At 47.4% G+C, this 19,870-nt stretch overlaps 1 protein-coding gene across 2 annotated transcripts in view; it reads right to left on the bottom strand.

Moving 5' to 3' along the window:
* vaspb (vasodilator stimulated phosphoprotein b) overlaps window positions 1-14,026 on the bottom strand; it is a 99,522-nt gene extending 85,496 nt beyond the window's left edge. For both annotated transcript variants that reach the window (XM_070867742.1, XM_070867743.1), the window contains exon 1: window positions 13,676-14,026. In XM_070867742.1, coding sequence (XP_070723843.1) covers window positions 13,676-13,680 — 5 coding nt within the window. In that variant the 5' untranslated portion in view covers window positions 13,681-14,026. The remainder of the gene's footprint in view (window positions 1-13,675) is intronic.
* Window positions 14,027-19,870: the final 5,844 nt, after the last annotated feature.

Below are 19,870 nucleotides of genomic sequence, written 5' to 3'. Positions count from 1 at the left end.
TTAAACCGAGGCCCCGTCTGCTCTCTCAGCTGGACATAAAAGATCCCACGGCCACTAATTGGAAGAAGAGCAGGGAGAGTTCACCCCGGTGTCCCTCAATCAAACTGTCATGTATGTACTTTTGGGATCACTAGCCACTAGATGCGTCACTGTGCAGCCCAAGTATAAAAGGCCAGCCATTTTGTATATTAGTCACTTTGGGCCTTGATAAAGCAAAGCCAAGGTCATACCTCTTGGAGTTAAACAGTACTCAGTCTAACAGTTATTGCATACACAACACAAACATTAACAAATGATCTGGTCTCTGTCTCATTGCGGTTTGTGGGAGCTTGCTGTGTGCAAATTGGCTGCTGCGTTTCCGACATTACAACAGTGACCACACTTCCCAAAACGCTCAAGCCAGGGATGGTGAAAGATGCTGCAGAAATGCAAATCTATCAGAAAACTCAGTCTCTTCACCACCCTCTCTGCCCAGCCACTATTCCTCCTTTGCTCTGGTCAGGTGGCTGTCCTCCTAGGCAGCAAAAACTTGGTTCTAATGTGTGGTGAGAAAGAGAGAGAGAGAGAGAGAGAGAGAGAGAGAGGAAGAGAGAGAGAGAAAGAGAGAGAGAGAGAGAGAGAGAGAGAAAGAAAGAGAAAGAAAAAGAAAGAGAGAGAGAGAGAGAGAGAGAGAGACAGACAGAGAGACAGAGACAGAGACAGAGACAGAGAGAGAAAGAGAAAGAGAGAAAAAGAGGGAGAGATTCATTGCATGACAGAAATTTAGATTGTGGGATAGCTGAATCAGATAGTGTGAATTTTGTTTTCCTCTCCCCTAAATACACCCACATAAAAGTGTGAGGAGATTCGATGCCCCATGAGCTGGGCTTACGCGTTCAGCTATCAGGCAATCTACACCACATACATGCAATCTCCGTACATGAAAAAGTAATAATGACCTGCACTTTGCATTCTGCACTAGATTCTGCACTAGATTCTGCACCTGAACAGAGAGCGCAACAGCACAGGGATACTTTCAGTCATAAAGCCACCGCATGCAGTGGCACAGAAAGAGGCCATTTGGCCCATCACAAGAGCTGCCTAGTCTAATCCCATGTTCCTCGTACCCTTCAATATTTCTCGTTCTCAAGCAACCTTCTCACTGCCATTTAAAAAAAGACTTTATGGACCCAGCTTCAATAATGGCTGGTAGCAGAAAATGACATTCCCACTCCCCGCCCCACTGCGAAAAGACGACTTTTTCTAACTTGGGTATCGTCAAATGGTGCACACTCTGGGTGATGCCCCACCTGCCTGTTCAGATGGACCCCACGGCCACTGTCGGAAGAAGAACGGGGAGTCCTGACGCTGTACACCACTGCCATGAAAGGGTGGTAGAGGCAGAAACCCTCACCACATTTTAAAAAGTACTTGGATGTGCACTTGAAATGCCGTAACCTACAGGGCTATGGACCGAGAGCTGGAAAGTGGGATTAGGCTGGGTAATGTATTTGCTTCAAAGGGTTCTTTGCTTAAGAATTCATAGCAACACATTGCTATTATTAAGAACTAGTTGGTTTATTAGCAAAAGGTTTAACAATCACACTACACATTACCAGCTCATCCACCAGGCTCACAACCACCTGCCCCATCGTGGATCCCCCGAACCCAACTGGCCGGGGTTTTATTGATTCTTGTGAACATCACGTGACTGGCTGAGCCACTCCCCTTTGCGCATGCTCACAGGTGCATACACTACGAGCTGGATAGCTTTGTCGGCCGGCGCGGACAAGATGGGCCGAAATGGCCTCCTTCCGTGCTGTAAATTTCTATGATTCTATGTACAGGCCAGTATTTGTCCCTCAGACGACACCACCACCACCAATCACGAGGGTCAGCTGCTCAGTCATCGCACGACTGTTTGAGAGATCTTGCTGTGCTCAAAATGACAGCTGCACTCACCTACACAATTACGACTGAAAATTACGACCACAAGGCACGGTGGGCTGCTTCAGAGAGAGAGACGGGATCAAAGAAATCAGATAAATGCAAGGTTTTCGAACAAAATGGCTTCTTGGTCAGGGTGACTGAAAAGCAATGAGCTGCTGTGCCTCCTCGTATCTCATTTTCTAACATAGACAGAACAGGTTTAGAACACAGGGCCTTGCAAATCAAGCCTCGTCTGAAGGCGGAGATCGGACAATTTTCTACTTCGAAGAAGTTATTTCTGGATTCAACTTGTATTTATATTATGCCTTCAACGTAGTAAAACTTCCCAAAACACTTCATGGGAGCACTATCAAAACAAATGGTCATTCCAAGCCGCATAATTAGGACAGTTAACTGAAACCTTGCTCAAAGTAATAGGTTTTAAGGAGCATCTTAAAAAGGAGCAAGAGGTGGAGGGGTTTATAGGGAGGGAATTCCAGAGCTTGGGACCCTTCAGCTGAAGGCACGCCCATCAATGGTGGAACGATGTGGCCAGAATTGGAGGAGCGGAGAGACCACGGAGGATTGTAGGGCTGGAGGAGCAGGTTACAGAGAGATGCAAAGGGGGAAGAGGCCATGGAGGGATTTGAAAGCAAGAATTGAGTTACATAGGAGCAGGAGGAGGAGGCAAGTCAGCTCCTTGAACCTGTTCCGCCATTCAATTGGATCGCGGCTGATCTGTATCGGAACTCCATTTACCTGCCTTAGTTCCATATCCCTTCCTACACTTGCCGGACAAAAATCTATCAATCGCACGGTTTTGAAATTTTCAATTGACCACAGCCTCAACAGCTTTTTGGGCAAAGAAATTCCAAATTTTCACTACCCTTTGTGCGATAAAGCTATGGGCAAAAACTACAGAAGTGGCTTAAAAACTGTAAATATATCTTTTTTTTTTTAAATCTTCGTTTTCAGAAATGGAATGGAGTTAATGGGCTCAGGCTCAGAGAAGCAAAATTCAGTTGAATGCTCGGCACTGAGTTATTTTGCGACAGCAATCCAAACGTTTACACAGCGACTTTCACATCCGACGGTTATATTCTCCAAATGTCTTCCCGTCTGAAAGGCACGGGCACAGCTCCAACAAACACCGGCTGCCTTCGGAGTCTTCAGCCAATTGTCCGTCCTCTGCCAACAAGTCAAAATGAGTGTCGGCAGGCTGCTCAACCACAAGGGGCATCATCAGCCCAGCCCAACCTGATCTGGTCTTCAGCCAGTGATCATACTTTCCAGCAGAAGACATAGAAACATAGAAAATAGGTGCAGGAGTAGGCCATTCGGCCCTTCGAGCCTGCACCACCATTCAATATGATCATGGCTGATCATGCAACTTCAGTACCCCATTCCTGCTTTCTCTCCATACCCCTTGATCCCTTTAGCCATAAGGGCCACATCTAACTCCCTTTTGAATATATCTAACGAACTGGCCTCAACAACTCTCTGTGGTAGAGAATCCCACAGGTTCACAATTCTCTGAGTGAAGAAGTTTCTCCTCATCTCGGTCCTAAATGGCTTACCCCTTATCCTTAGACTGTGTCCAACAATCAGAAATCCCAATTTATTGTCTTTTTGTTAAAACCTTCCCAGCTCAAGGATGCAGAGGACAGCTATTGTAAGAATTCATAAGGATTCAAAATTGATACCAATTGGTTACAGTAAATCTTATTAGTATACACAGCTGAGATCAATACCTTTTCTACGTGCACTGAGCTCAAAGAGATGCAGAATTGCTCGTTAAGCAAACCCCCCCTCGCCCAATAGTTTTAATATTGTGGACCTTAAGTCAGCTGATCAGAACTATGGGGGACGAGAGGGGGATTGCAAACATTCTGTGCAGAGACAGAAGATCCAAGGAGGATGTCGAACTTGTGTAGGTGGACCTAAATGCTGGCTGCAGCCCAACACCCACCTAGCTAAACAAGATGACGCATGCTACTCTGTCTAGCGACTGAACAGGTAATAACTATTCAGAATTGTAAATTACTGCCGTCATACACAGAAAAAAAATTCTTTTTTTTTTTAAAAACACGAAGTCCGGGCATCAATGACATGCTCATGGGATGTGGGTGTCGCTGGCAAGGCCGTCATTTATTGCCCATCCCTAATTGCCCCTTGAGAAGGTGGTGGTGAGCCGCCTTCTTGAACCGCTGCAGTCCGTGTGGTGAAGGTGCTCCCACAGTGCTGTTAGGGAGCCAGTTCCAGGATTTTGACCCAGCGACGATGAAGAAACGGCCGATATATTTCCAAGTCAGGATGGTGTGCAACTTAGGACGGAAACTTTCAGGATGTGCCTGCTGCCCTTGTCCTTCTAGGGGGCAGAGGTCACGGGTTTGGGAGGTGCTGCCGAAGAAGCCTTGACGAGTTGCTGCAGTGCATCTTGTAGATGGTGCACACTGCAGCCACGGTGCGCCGGTGGTGGAGGGAGTGAGTGTTGAAGGTGGTGGGTAGCGTGCCGATCAAGCAGGCTGCTTCGTCCTGGATGGTGTCGAGCTTTTTGAGTGTTGTTGGAGCTGCACTCATCCAGACAAGTAGAGTATTCCATCACACTCCTGACTTGTGCCTTGTAGATGGTGGAAAGGCTTTGGGGAGTCAGCTGGTCCAGTTAGGTTTCTGGACAATGGTGACCCCAGGATGTTGATGGTGGGGGATTCGGCGATGGTAATGCCGTTGAATGTCAAGGGGAGGTGGTTAGACTCTCACTTGTTGGAGATAGGCATTGTCTAGCACTTGTGTGGTGTGAATGTTACTTGCCACTTTATTCAGTGCATTTGTCTCATCAGTTGATAGCTCTCTCACAGTCTTGGCCAGAATGTTGAGGGCTCAAGACGCAGTGGAATAGTTCAAGCACATAACCTCGACCGACACTGGAGTGCAGCACTGAAGGGAGCAACGCAGTGTCCTTCAGGAGGAGATGCTAAACTAACATCTGTCTATTGTAGTGGCTCAAATGGATGTCACCCTGAGGTTAAAGCACGAGGTCTCCTGGTGTCCTGGCCAACATTCCACCCTCGACCAAAACACATCACCAGGTTGTTCATCTCAACGCTGCATGTTGTTATTGACATAAAACAGCTGCCGAGCTTTAAGACACAGTCGCTTTACTTAAAACAGAGTCACTATCAATGCAAGTTTGAATATTCAGTACATTCCTCACCGTTGTACATACATTCTGACACTACTAACATCACAGTGTCCTTTCTCTGGTCATTTTTAAAGCAAGATTTATCTTCGTGCAGAGCCTTTCACCACCTTAGAACGTTCCAAAGCACTTTACAGCCAATGAAGTACTTTTGAAGTGTAGTCACTGTTGTATTGTGGGAAATGCGGCAACCAATTTGCGCACAGCAAGCTCCCACAGACAGCAATGTGATAATGACCATGTTATATATGTAAACTTGTATATACCTTGTACAGCCACCAGAGAGCTCATCCCCTGGAGTCCCAAGGGATCCCACAATCCCTTGGGAGCACAGGTACTTAAGGAGGCTTCACAGGCTGGAGGTGCACTCGAGACCTGCAAAGACACTTTACTTTGAGCTCACAGTATCGAGTCAGACTCTATTCATACACAACAGACCAGATAATCTGTTTTTAGTTATCTTGATTCAGAGAGACAGAGAGACGCTCCCCTGCTCGTCTTCTTCAAAGAATAGCTTTGAATTGTTAAGTGCAGGGAGTTAATTCCCACTGGGACTGTCACCACTCCAGATGTTTATACGATGCCATTGGAAGGAGCAGTGTCCGACTGCACACACCACAGTCGGGACGGGGCAGGACAGAGTCACCAAATCCGACTCAGGTGCTACCAAACACTCTGGGGTTAGGTACAAGGCTGTTGGACACAGAGCTAAGCTCCATCTACTCTGCGCCAACAGTGCGCCTTAACCCAGAACCCTCAGAAGAGTATCTCTTGCTGTGCTAGGGCAGTGTTTGATGGGAGTCACTGACTATAGATGTGGCTACGGTGATACTCGCTTAGCCACATGCAGCTAATTTTAGTAGAAAACGCCTTGCAAGCACTCTCATAACACAGGTAAATGCACTTCATGTGTGCCTTTTACTTAAACTTCAACCACCATTCAGTAACCAAGGAAGTAAAAGCACTCAATAATCAAATGACACTCGAAGAGGTTCAAGTTCCCGTAGCTACACCATGCAAATGAATATTGAGGTCACGGCCCAATGAAGATGTCTATTACTCATTCTACGTTATATGCAAGTTGTTCTTGTTATGTACTCACTCATCGGAAATGCAAATAGCCACATCTGGATTCCAATTCGCCACATCTGACCAGTGACTAATGTATTGGACACAACTGCACCGGGGTGACAATTTGATTCCCCCGCATCAGCCGTTCCCCCACTGACTATTTACCAGCAACTCTGTGCCATCACTGCCACGTTACATCACAGAAACAGGCCATTGGGCCCAACCGGTCCGTGCCGGTGTTTATGCTCCATACCAGCCTCCTCCCACCCCTCTTCATCTCACCCCATCAACATAACCTTCTCTAGAAAGGATATGAAGGCCTTAGAGCAGGTGAAGGAAAGATTTACAAGAATGGTTCCAGGGATGAGGGACTTCAGTGACGGTGGATAGACTGGAGAAGCTGGGTTTTTCTCCTTGGAGCAGCGAAGGTTGAGAGGAGATTTGATCGAGGTGTTCAAAATCACGACGGAGTCTGGACAGAGTAGATCGAGAGAAACTGTTCCCATTGGTGGAAGGGTGGAGAACCAGAGGACACAGATTTAAGGCGATTGGCAGAAGAACCAAAGGCGACACGAGGAAAAACGTTTTTACACAGCAAGTGGTTAGGATCTGGAATGCGCTGCCCGAGAGGGTGGTGGAGGCAGACTCGATCGCGGCTTTCAAAAGGGAGTTGGAGAAGTACCTGAAGGAAAAAATTTGCAGGGCTACGGGGAAAGAGCGGGGGAGGGAGACTGGCTGAGGGGCTCTTGCAGAGAGCCGGCACGGGCTCGACGGGCCGAATGGCCTCCTTCTGTGCTGTAACCGTTCCATGATTCTATTCCTTTCTCCCTCATGCTTATCTAGCTTCCCCTTAAATGCATCTATGCTATTCACATCAACTCTTACTAGTGGCCACACGTCCTACTCTCTGGGTACAGAAAACTTAGGCCCAGAGTATCCCAAACTCATTTCGCCAAGACCCTTTCCAGCAAACGCTCACAGGAGCCTTTTTATCCCCATCCACTAGGGCTCGATGCGAATTGAATAGAGCTCAAAGGCCAACCAACATCCCCACCCTGTCCCTTTCATAAAGTCTGGGGAACATCCTGTTTGAATAATAGATATATCCATTACAAGCCTACACCACAGGTATTCGGCAGTCCCTCGTATAGAGGATGACCCACTGCCATACTAAAAAGGGAGGAGTTCACAGGTGTTTCAATGAGCAGTTTCAATGAATCGTGTTCATTCTGTTAGTTGGCGTTTGTTACTGCTGATGTTAATAACCCTTCAACTAGGCTGGAGTTTAATATTTTGACACCACAGGAGCGAGCCTTTGGCTCGGGTGTAGCATTCCTGCCTCCGAGCCAGAAGGTGAAGGGTTTGAACCCGACACCAGACAGTCGCAGAGGCTGGAGACCAGAATACGGTCTCCAAATACTTACAGGGTGGACGTCCATCTAGCTCAGTGGTCATATAGTCGCCAGAGTCTGGAGAGTTGGGTTTGGGCTGCACACCAGACAGGTCTGGTGGGGCCATTCAGCCCAACTGGTCCATGCTGGGGTTTATGCTCATTCTACTTACCTTCTATCCCTTTCCCCCCTCATGCGTTTGCCTAACTCACCGGAGCGTTGGCTCGGAATACTGGATCGATGGTCAGCGAGGGGTCCTCGCATCCCATGGTCCCCGCACCCACCCCCATTGTTAAGGGCAAGTAGGAGAAGACAATCCAAAAGATTAAAACCCCCAAAACGCAAACCACCTGCACTCTGCAGTAAGTGGCTAAGCGTCACATGAGACTCCAGTTGGGGGCTGCCTCGGGGGCAACGGGGGGGGGGTGGTTTGAACACGACGGATGGATGGACCGCTGTAAACAGCACAGCGAAATTATACACACAAGGCACTCGAGAAGGTGATAAAAATGATGGGTTCAAAGATCAGGAAGTTAGTAGCACGAGGGGAAACTTTTTCATCCAACAATCCATGGAATAAGTTATTGTTGGGGGTGCGGGGGAAGAAAAGAGAGACAGACGTTTTAAATGGTTTCAATGCGTTCCTAGATGGGATTTCGTGAGTAAACGAGAGTTGAGCCATCAAAGAGGCAGAATTTTTTTTACCTAGGATATACGGCACAGAAACAGGCCATTCGGCCCAACCAGTCCATACTCCACTCGAGCCTCCTCCAGTCTTTTCTCATCTAACTCTATCTGCATAACTCTCTATTCCCTTCTCCCTCATGCTTGTCTCATCATCATCATCATCATCATAGACGGTCCCTCGAACGAGGATGACTTGCTTCCAACAAGAGTTCACAGATGTTTCAATTGAGGGGATGGAAGATGCCTGTGTGTGGATTATTTTAACCTGGGGTGGCCGTTGCACACCAGCCACCACACGGGGCTCGACAGAGCGAGGTCTTTATCCAGTGGCAAGGGTTAACCAGGACGACTGGAGACCTACTCTGCTGCACGGACCTAGTGCGCGCACATATCGCAGTGTGGGCTGGGCCCGTGCTGCCCCTAGGCCCTCAACTCTCATTCGCCGCACCTTTACCCGCGATGTTCCAGGGCCCGGCGCTCCAGCTCCATTTATAGCCCCGACCTGCGGTGGTGGTCTCACACAGGTCGGGGCGGCCCGCGATGTTAGATTGTTTATCAAATGGACTGCACCACACAGCAAAATGCTGTTTTCATCTCACAATACTCCACATCAAGTTTATTTAGATGCTCGTCTAGCCTCCCCTTAAATGCATCTGTACTATTCACTTTAACCACTCCCTGTGGTTTGGGTCTAATGGCCTTGCCCGGTTACTAATATCTCAAACTATACCCAGAATGACCAAACCTTACACACAACACCTCATTCTCGAGTCATTGTATTCTGTAGCGATTATGTTGCATTTTTATCTTCACTTGTTGCAACTGACTACTGTCAGTCTCTCTACAAACCAGTTACTATATATATAATATTTTTGTTAATTTTTAGAAACCAGAGATGGGCAGACCAGGCGAGTCCCCCACCACCAGCCCCCCGCGCCCAAGTTCAAGCATGTTTGTGCTGATCCCAGCCAGAGGAGGAGAGGGGTGGGAGGTGTGAGGCATCCTACAGTCAAATAGCCAGCATACACTTCACCGTCTAGGCTCGTACATGAAGAATGGGCCACCATTCGGTAGGAGTCAGCATCTTTAGGACACGAGAGGAGAATATTGAAGCTGAAAGGGTCTTCTGCAACCAAACTTTACACTTTACAAAAACAGAAAATGCTGGAAATACTCAGGTCAGGCAGCCCCAATGGGATCGGGCGGGAAAGTGGAGACAAGATCAAAGATCAGCCATGATCTTATTGAATGACAGTTCTGACGAAGGGTCACAGACCTGAAACCTTAACTCTGTTTCTCTCTCCACAGATGCTGCCTGACCCGCTGAGTATTTCCAGCATTTTCGGTTTTTATTTCAGATTTCCAGCATCCACGGTATTTTCCTTTTACATTTATAGAATGTCGTTAATGTCTTGGTAATATTTATCCCTCAACCAACATCACCAAAAACAAGCAGATTATCTGGTCATTATCACATTGCTGTTTGTGGGAGCTTGCTGTGCGCAAATTGGCTGCCACGTTTCCCACATTACAACAGTGACTACACTCCAAAAGTACTTCATTGGCTGTAAAGCGCTTTAAGACGTCCTGAGGTTGTAAAAGGCGCAATAAGTTTCCTTTACAATGCAACCAAGTTGCTTTGCACTACAGGGGGATTATATTTCTAGATGCTGAGTCGTTGAGTATATTCAAGGCTGAGATCAATAGATTTTTGGACTCGAGGGAAATGGGGATCGGGCAGGAAAGTGGAGTCGAGGTCGAAGATCAGCCATGATCTCACTGAATGGCCTACGCCTGCTCCGAATCCTTAATGATCTTATTTCAACATTTCAGATATTTCCTCATAAATATAGCAAAAGTTAGGAAACAAAACGCAGTCAGTCAAGACTGATATTTGTTTCCTCTCACTTTACCATCCACTGCACACGTCAGCTGTTAAGATGCTGTCTCCAGTGATATACTTCTCCAAATTCGTGCAAGATCAATTTCCCTCCCGCTTTGCCACACTCCACACAAATGCGAGTCATTGTGGCCCCACCACACCACTCCGTCCTTACTTTGGCAATCACAAGAGCGAGCACAGGATGTCATTCTGGTGCAGAGGAGTCACATTTCATCGCTCAACCATTGCTAGGCTGTGCCTTCAGCCGCCAAGGCCCCAAGCCCTGGAATTCTCTTCCCAAGCCTCTCCGCCTCTCTCTCTCTCTCTCTCCCCTCCTTTAAGATGCCTGTTAAAAATCTACCCCAGTGACCAACCCATCCCAATAATTCCTGTAGCTCAGTGTCAATATTGGTCTGGTAACACAGCTTATACAGCACAGAAACAGGCCATTCGGCCCAACCAGTCCGTGCTGGTGTTTATGCTCCACTCGAGCCTCCTGCCGTCTTTCCTTATCTAACTATTTGCGTAACCCTCTATTCCCTTCTCCCCCATACGCTTGTCCAGCCTCCCCTTAAATGCATCGATACTATTCACCTCAACCACTCCCTGTGGCAGCGAGTTTCACATTCTCACCGCTCTCTGGGTAAAGAATTTTCTTCTGAATTCCCTATTGGATTTCTAGGTGACTATCTTATATTGATGGCCTCTAGTTATGCTCTTCCCCACAAGTGGAAGCACTCTCTCTGTATCCATTATCAAAACCTTTCATAATTTCAAAGATCTATTAAGTCACCCCCTCAGCCTATATGGTTTCAAGAAAAAAAAAAAGAGAGCCAGCCTGTTGATCCTTTCCGGATATGTCTACCCTCACATTTCTGGTATCGCCCTCGTCAATCTTCTCTGCACCCTCTCCAGTGCCTCTATACCCTTTTTATAATATGGCGACCAGAACTGTACGCAGTGCTCCAAGTGCGGCCTAACCAAGGTTCGATACAGGGTTAGTATAACTTCCCTACAATGCTATCCCTCAATCAACATAACAAAAACAGATGATCTGGGTCATTATCACATTGCTGTTTGTGGGAGCTTGCTGTGCACAAATTGGCTGCCGCATTTCCCACATTACAACAGTGACTACACTCCAAAAGCACTTCATTGGCTGTAAAGCGCTTTGGGATGTCTGGTGGTCATGAAATACACTATATGAATGAAAGTCTGTCTTTCTTTTGACGGAGCAGTGTAGAAAGAACTTTTCTTTGCAACTAGCCTGTTCTATATTTCGACCTGGGAGTGTTTGATGAGCAGTGTAGGAGGAAGGTGCAGGGTTACTGCTGTGACTCAGTGGGCAGCACTCTCACCTCTGAGTCAGAAGGTTGTGGATTCAAGCTGAGCACATAAAAAAAAAATATATAGGCTGACACTCCATTGCAGTGCTGAGGGAGCAGTGCAATGTTGAGGGAGCGCTGCACTGTCAGAGTTGCCGTCAAATCGAGGCTCCGTCTGCTCTCTCAGGTGGATGTAAAAGATCCCATGGCACTACTTCGAAGAAGAGCAGGGGAGTTATCCCTGGTGCCCTGGGCCAGTATTTATCCCTCAATTAACAGAACATTAAAAAAGTGTATCTGGTCATCACATTGCTGTTTGTGGGAGCTTACTGTGCGTAAATTAGCTGCTGTGCTTCCCACATTACAACAGTGACTACACTTCAAAAAAGTACTTAATTGGTTGTAAAGCACTTTGGGACGTCTGGTGGTCGTGAAGGGCGCTACATAAATGCAAGTCTTTCTTTTATTTTCAGTGCGGTGCTGAAGGAGGTGCCGCCTTTCGAATGAGCCGTTAAACCGAGGCTCCATCTGCCTGCTCAGGTGGACTTTTATACTCTTTATCTAGCTTGTGCTGTGCCTGCCTAGGGAATGTTTACCACTGATACTAGTCAACCCTTTCCCAGCTCTTCCATTCTTCATCTTGATGAGCTAAATATTCGACTCGAAAAAGGCATTACGGTTTTTTAAAAAAAAAACTCAGGCTGTAGAACTTATTGATTACATTCCAGCAAGCAGAATGTGTTTAATCCCGACAAAACGTTTGCACTAAAATACACCACACACCAACTATTTTCCCTTCGGTTACGCTCTCCTTGAACGGGTAGCCTACATAGCCACGCAGCAACAGGAACTGTACAATTAATCCAGGTGAAAAAAGGGCATTTTATATTCAAACACATGCAAGGTGTGCGTGTGTATGTATGTATTTTGTTACCAAGTAACCTGGGTGCAGGGCCAAGTCTGCAATAAAACAGCAGAGTTCGAGGAGGCAGATCAGGAAGTGGTGGTAGGGCAAATGACAAGCTTGGGTTTCAAAAGCTCGTCGATTCTCGGAGTGAGGGACGGCGGAGAGACTCCTCCGCCTGGAGTCTTGGAAAAGAGTGGGCTACAGGAGGAGACGGTGTGACCAGTCTTGGTGTTAATGCAAAACGCAGGGGGCCGGGTATTTGCAGTTCAGCATTTTACTCTTGGCTGTGGTACAATTGGTTGCTGCAATGCACTTCAAAAGCCAAATGGAGCTGTTGCAATTAACCGAGATCACCGAAACCACATTCACCAAATCTTCCGTTACACACAGATCTTATTAAAAGCAACTTTTTTTTTTCCGTATTAGCAGGCAACTATTGAATAACAGGAAATGCAATAACCAGGGTTAAAATCTATGTTGTAATATTTTAAAGGAAATTGAGCAAATCTGTGTGAATAAAGTGCTCCTTTAGCAGAGGTCAATAACCAGGAGACATAGATTTAAAGTAAACGGCAGGATTAGAGGGGAGTTGAGGAGAACTTTTTTCACCCAGAGGGTGGTGGGGGTCTGGAACTCACTACCTGAAAGGGTGGTAGAGGCAGAAACCCTCACCACATTTAAAAAGTACTTGGATGTGCACTTGAGGTGCCAAAACCTACAGGGCTACAGACCGAGAGCTGGCTTTTTTTTTGGTCAGCACAGACACGATGGGCCGAAATGGCCTCCTTTTATGCTGTAAATTTCCACAATTCTATGCTCGAGATTAGAGTTTCTTCACATGATAATGAAGAACATGGCAATCTCTAGCACGCAAACTTATAGAATTTGGAAATATATCTCTGCACACAACATACAAAATAAAAATCAATCTACATTCCGCAACGAGAGGATACTCCCAACTTAGACACAGATAGAATCAAAACAGATAAGGCTTAACTTTCAATCTCACAGTGCTCTACACCAAAGCAAAAATTCTTCCCTTAGGGTTTTTTGTCTAAAAAAAAACTTAATTAAATCATATAATGGCAATTAAGTTGGGCCATTTTGTTTAAAAAGTTCATAATTTTCAAACGCGAGATCTGCAGAAAGTTTAGGTAACATTGCAAAGTCAGAACTGGACCAGTGCCCTTAATTTCAAAAGAGCAGGAGGAGATTAATTGCATTTAGCGACCCAAAAAACGACAGGTTATTAACTCTTTGAAACACACACACACATCCGGAAATCGACAAATGCTGAAATCCTACCTCATGTTTGGCTTGAGAAAAAATTCTCCCTCTTCAGTCTTTCGTGGCTAGCGGAGGTTCTGTAAAGCAATTTCCTGGTCTGGCGTATATCTGATTGCACACAATTTCTCTCTCTCTCTCGCTTCCTCTTGTTTCTTTCAAGGCAAAAAACGAGTTATTAACCTGCGAGGGTGTATTTTCCGCTGTTTGTTGGTCTCTGGATACCCCCTCCTTCACGGCACTATGTGTAGCCACTTCAACAGTGAACACAATCCTGTTGCAACATGTTTCCCCCTTAGCTGTTCCTCACTACACAGTAACCACCCTGAGTTACATTTCATTCCCTCCACTCCCTGATCCCAGTATTCACACACCCGCCTGGCCCCACAATGCACAGCCATGCACTTCCGCCAACACCACACTATTTAAAAGGGCAATGGCACACATTGTCTTAAAAGGGCAATGGCACAGGAACACAAGAACATAAGAAATAGGGGCAGGAGTAGGACCTGCAGCCCCTCGAGCCTGCTCTGCCATTAAATAAGATCATGGTTGATCTCCAACCTCAACTCCACTTTCCCACACGATCGCCATATCCCCTCGATTCCCCGAGAGAGCAAAAATCTATCGATTTCATATCTGTCCCGGCCAATATTTATCCCTCATTCAACATCACTAAAACAGATTATCTGGGTCGTTATCACATTGCTGTGTGTGGGAGCTTGCTGTGCGTAAACTGGCTGCCGCGTTTCCCACATTACAATACTTCAAGTATTTCATTGGCTGTAAAGCGCTTTTGAGACGTCCGGCGGTCGTGAAAGGCGCTATACAAATGCAAGTCTTTCTTTTTTCATATACTCATCAACAACTACACAGCGGTCCAGGGTTCCTGGGCAACCGGCTTGTCAATGCAAAAACCGCATATGTACGGTGCCAAAAAAATAATTAGAGGGAATATTGCTCATCGACTGAGCCCTCTGGGGCAGAGAATTCCAAAGATTCACCACCCTCTGAGTGAAGAAATTCCTCCTCATCTCAGTCCTAAATGGCCGACCTCTTAATCTGAGACTGTGACCCCTGGTTCTAGACTCTTCAGCCAAGGGAAAACATCCTCCCTGCATCTACCCTGTCAAGCTCTCTCAGAATCTTGTATCTTTCAATGAGATCACCTCTCATTCTTCTAACCTCCAGAGAGTATAGCCCCAATTCACTCAATCTCTTCTCATAGGACAACCCCTCTCATACCAGGAATGGGAATCACTCAAACGGAGATGAGGAGGAATTTCTTCTCTCAGAGGGTCATGAATCTGTGGAATTCTCTGCCCCAGAGCTGTGGAGGCTGGGCCATTGAATATATTCAAGGTGGAGATAGACAGATTTTTGAATGATAAGGGAGGCAAGGGTTATGAGGAGCGGGCAGGGAAGTGGAGCTGAGTCCAAGATCGGATCAGCCATGATCTTATTGAATGACGGAGCAGGCTCGAGGGGCCGAATGGCCGACTCCTGCTCCTATTTCTTATGTTCTTATGTATGTTATGAAACAGTCTAGAAAAAGAAAGTCTTTCAGGTTTAAACTGCAGGAAAAAGGGACAATGACACTGGGGCAACCCATCATCTCCTTATGGGTTCAATTAAAAGAATTGAGACAAAGGGACACAAATTCTTTTTCACATAACATGTGGAATAGTCTTCTGGGCAGGGTGGGGTAGAGAGGGTTAATCACTGAAACAATTGAAAAATAAAATCGAACACACCTGCTTTAAAAAAAATAATTTGCACCAAAGAAATGACGATTCAAATCTGGAGCAAGGGCAAAGGTGGGTAGGACATCACAGGTGCCAGCTTGCCGGAGGGCAAGGTCGCATATTAGTCCTGCTGCAGAGGACTCGGACTTCGAGGGACGAGGCCACCGAAGGAGGTGCATGGGCTTCTACCAGGAAATTCTCGGTGTACTGGGCAGCCTGCCAGAGAGCTGGAGCACAATGTGGATGGAGGAGTCCAGCACGAACATGTCACGCACGGCACGGAGACCGTTCTGCCCAGTCTGGACCGAATAGGAAAGCGTGACTGCAAGAGGCGCAGGGCCCCAGTTTAAATAAAATATTCAGACCTTTAACTAATCACAACGTCCGCTCCCGACACCAGTGCATCTACCTCAACCAATATGGCAGGCAGCGCAATTTCTGCTGGAAATGCATGTGCCTTTCCTGCCCGCCAAATTGGGACCTTAGCAGGTCGGTTAGTGGCTGAAGAACGGCCACTGCGCGGCCGAAGAACGGCCACTGCGCGGCCGAATTTCTCGGCCTTTTCCTCCTTGGGTCTCTGCTCAAGATAGTTTATCAACGCAAAGAGTTAGCTGCCTCAGTGGATTAGTTGGTAGTGGCACCATGCTGTGTGGTGCGGAGGCAAAGAGATCAGTCAGGAAAGTCCCAGGTCTGTGGGAGAGTTACTTGACCTCACATGCTGTAGCTCTTGGATGTCCGTGATCTGGGGCAAACAAGAGTAACTAACCAGGGTTCCAAGTCGGGTCGCCAACTCTAGCAGTCGTATTCCTGGAGGTTTCATCATGTGACTTCCCGCCTTCATTCACCCCGCTTCCTGGCTTTTCTTTCATGTTTCATGAGTTCTTTGCTTAAGAATTCATAGCAATACATTGTTATTAAGAACTCGTTGATTTATTAGCAAAGGTTTAACCATCACACTACACATTACCAGTTCATCCACCGAGCTCACAACCACATGCCTCATCATGGATCTCCTGAACCCAACTGGCTGGGGTTTTATTGAGTCTTGTGAATAACACATGACTGGCTAAGCCACTCACAGCTCATCAGCTCTATAACCCTGTGAGCACACTCACATGGTTCATTACATTACAGCTTCCACCATTGGTCATCCGACATGTCCATCCTCATGGCTGCCCCGCCTTCCCACCAATTGGACAGCAAATTAACTCTTCATCCCCCAATTGGATGATTCTTGATTGTCAAACAGCCTTTATTCCCACGTCCAATATTTGTATAGCTAATAAACAAAAGCGTTCATTGAGTATTTTTTTTAAAACCCTCTAATTATAACGGCCCCTTATGATTTTTCTTCCGGGTTTTGTTCACAGCAGTGCCTTGGAGATGAATCTTTAGCGTTCTCTCTCGGGCCAACATCCCCAGTATCGAAGCATTGACCACACTCGATCAGCTCCGATGGGCGGACCACATTGTCCGCATGCCTGATACTAAACTCCCGACACAAGCACTCTACTCCGAGCTACGTCACAGCAGGCGGGTCCCAGGAGGGCAGAGAAAACGTTTCAATGACACCCTCAAAGCCTCCTTGAAAAAATGTAATGACTCTCTTGAGAATCCCTGGCCGAAGACCGCTCAAATTGGAGAAGCGTTCGAGAAGGTGCCGAACACTTCGAGTCTCTTCACCGGGAGCATCATCATAGGCAGTCCCTCAAAATCGAGGAAGACTTGCTTCCACTCTAAAAGTGAGTTCTCAGGTCACTGTACAGTCCAATACGGGAATTACAGTCTCTGTCACAGGTGGGACAGTGATTGAAGGAAAGGGAGGGTGGGGAGTCTGGTTTTCCCCGCGTTGCCTGCGCTTGGTTTCTGCATGCTCTCGGCGACAAGACTCGAGGTGCTCAGTGCCCTCCCAGATGCTCTTCCTCCACTTAGGGTGGTCTTGGGCCAGGGACTCCCAGGTACGGTGGGGACGTTGTACTTTATCAAGAAGGCTTTGAGGATGTCCTTAAAACATTTCCTCTGCCTCGATGAGTGTCTCCCTGTCTTTGGTCAGCAGTGGGGTGGGGCCTTGGGTCGTTGGTGGACTTGACTGCGGTGAAGAATCCTCGCACATCACGGCTGTCAGCCAGCTGCTGAATCTCCTGTGCTTTCTCCACCCACCATCTATTCCTTAGGTCGTGGGTTTTTTGTTGGACCTCGGCCTTCAGCCATCTGTAGAGCTGGGGCTCACTTGCTGTGTAGGAGTTCCGAGTAGAGTGCTTGTTTTGGGAGTCTCGTGTTGGGCATGCGGATGATGTGGCCCGCCCAGCGGAGCTGGTCGAGTGTGGTCAGTGCTTCGGTCGAGAACACTGACGTTGCTGCGTCTATCCTCCCAGTGGATTTGCAGGATCTTGCGGAGGCAGCGCTGGTGGTACTTCTCCAGTGCTTTGAGAGGTCTACTGTATACGGTCTATGTCTCTGAGCCATATAGGAGGGCGGGTATCACTACTGCCCTGTAGCCGGGATAAAATGCAACATTTCCACCGACACCTGGGAGTCCCTGGCCAAAGACCGTCCTAAGTGGAGGAAGTGCATCGGGGAGGGCGCTGAGCACCTTGAGTCTCGTCGCCGAGAGCATGCAGAAAAGCGCAGGCAGCAGAAGGAGCTTGCGGCAAACCAATCCCACCCATCCTTTCCTTCAACCACTGTCTGTCATACAGAGACTGTCATTCCCGTATTGGACTGTTCAGTTACCTACGAATTCACTTTGAGAGTGGAAGCAAGTCTTCCTCGATTTCGAGGGACGGCCTATGACGATGAGGTAGCCGGGAGCATGGGGAAGCCAAGTACAAACAGCGGAAGGAGCGTACAACAACCCAAGCACCCCACCCACCCGTCCCTCCAACCACCATCCGCCCCACCTGTGACAGAGACTGTAGGTCCTGCATTGGTCTCATCAGTCACCTAAGAACTCATTTTAGTGTGGAAGCAAGTCCACTCCAGGGAACTGCTTAAGAAGAAGAATCTTTAATTCCTAAGAAATTCCAGGGCAATCCTGGAAGGTTAACGACCCATAGCTTCCAGTCTTGATTACTGCTCGGATGATCCCTGCTGGAAAACATGAGGACAGAATTGGGTGTGGCTGTATCCTGGTCACTATCAAAGCTCATACATGGAGAACAGCAATGTGGGCATGGAACAGCAGTGTGGTGGAACCATACTCCAGCATGAATCAACACGGAAAGTTGGAATAAAGAAAACAATAATGTGGAATGAACTCTAGACAATAATCTAATCCCAGAGTTCAGATGACAGCTAGACGCTGGATCAGCGAATTCTTCTCCTCGGTTCAAAACCCCAAACCTTCAAACATAATCTTTTTCTGTCACACAAGGAAACCACAGCCTTTTCCTTTTTGTGGGTAGCATTTGCAAACTGGAGAGATTAAAGTGGCAACCGCATGGAATCTATCTGCTGGAGTGTCCCTGTTCCTCCGCTGTTACTGGCATTGGGGGAGGTCCAAGTTATTTATTTTAAAACTTTTTTTTTCCCCATGAAATTTGTCCTCATCAAGGGCTGCTTCAGGCACTGGTTCCCATGGCTCTGAGCGCAGCCAATGGCCACATCAAATCAAAGAAAATTACTGCATCTTATAAGATCAGTGGCCACTTTATTCCTCTCGGCAGCCTCCGGCCTTCCTGGGGCCTGGAAGCAAGATGCTTCCGTGGCGACAGCACGCATCTGATGCCATTGCTATGACACAATGACATGATCTCATCACTTGCACACGCGTCATTCTCTCTTTAACTATGTCACAAAGTTGCCACTTCCTGCGTGCACATGGGACAAAGCCTTACAGCTTGGTATTGTTCAGCAGAGCAATGATGGGCCTCATAGTGCAGTATAAGCCAGTCCGGTAGCCTAGTGGTTATGTTACTGGGCTAGTAATCCAGAGGTTTGGACTCATAATCCAGAGAGTGTGAGTTCAAGTTCAAGTTTAAGAAATTGGCCTCCTTTGCGCCTCCGGGGGTGGGGAGAACGGGGCGCTAACGACTTATCAACCGGGCGAGACGAAAGACACGACTCCCGCTAAATTACCCGCGAGGTTTGCGCCGCGGTCACCCCTGGCGGCTGCTGAACACTATGTCATCGTCCTGCGCATCGTCCTGGTAGTGCCCCCAGACCTGAACTTTAGTTCTGTTCCCTGCAGCATCGCTGAACGACAACGCCGACAGCTACAGGAGGCGTTGTTCGGGTGCTTGGGGGGGGGGGGGGGGGTGGGGAAGGGGGAGACAAGTTAAAGGGGAAATAAAAAAATTGCGTGAATGCATATTGGCAATTTTTCCGCATTTTCTTCAGCCGCAATCGATCAGCCCGCCACTGTGCTAGAGTACGTGGGGCTCATTGGGCCGGATCGTGGCTGCCGTGGGTGATGAGCTAACTCTTTGCAATGCAGAGCCTGCAGTGAAGACCCTTCCCTGTAAGGGAGAGA

Source organism: Pristiophorus japonicus, chromosome 26, assembly GCF_044704955.1.
Source record: "Pristiophorus japonicus isolate sPriJap1 chromosome 26, sPriJap1.hap1, whole genome shotgun sequence".
Lineage (NCBI taxonomy): Eukaryota > Metazoa > Chordata > Chondrichthyes > Pristiophoridae > Pristiophorus > Pristiophorus japonicus.
The sequence above is the reverse complement of the archived record's forward strand: the minus strand, read 5'-3'. Positions and strand labels throughout refer to the sequence as shown.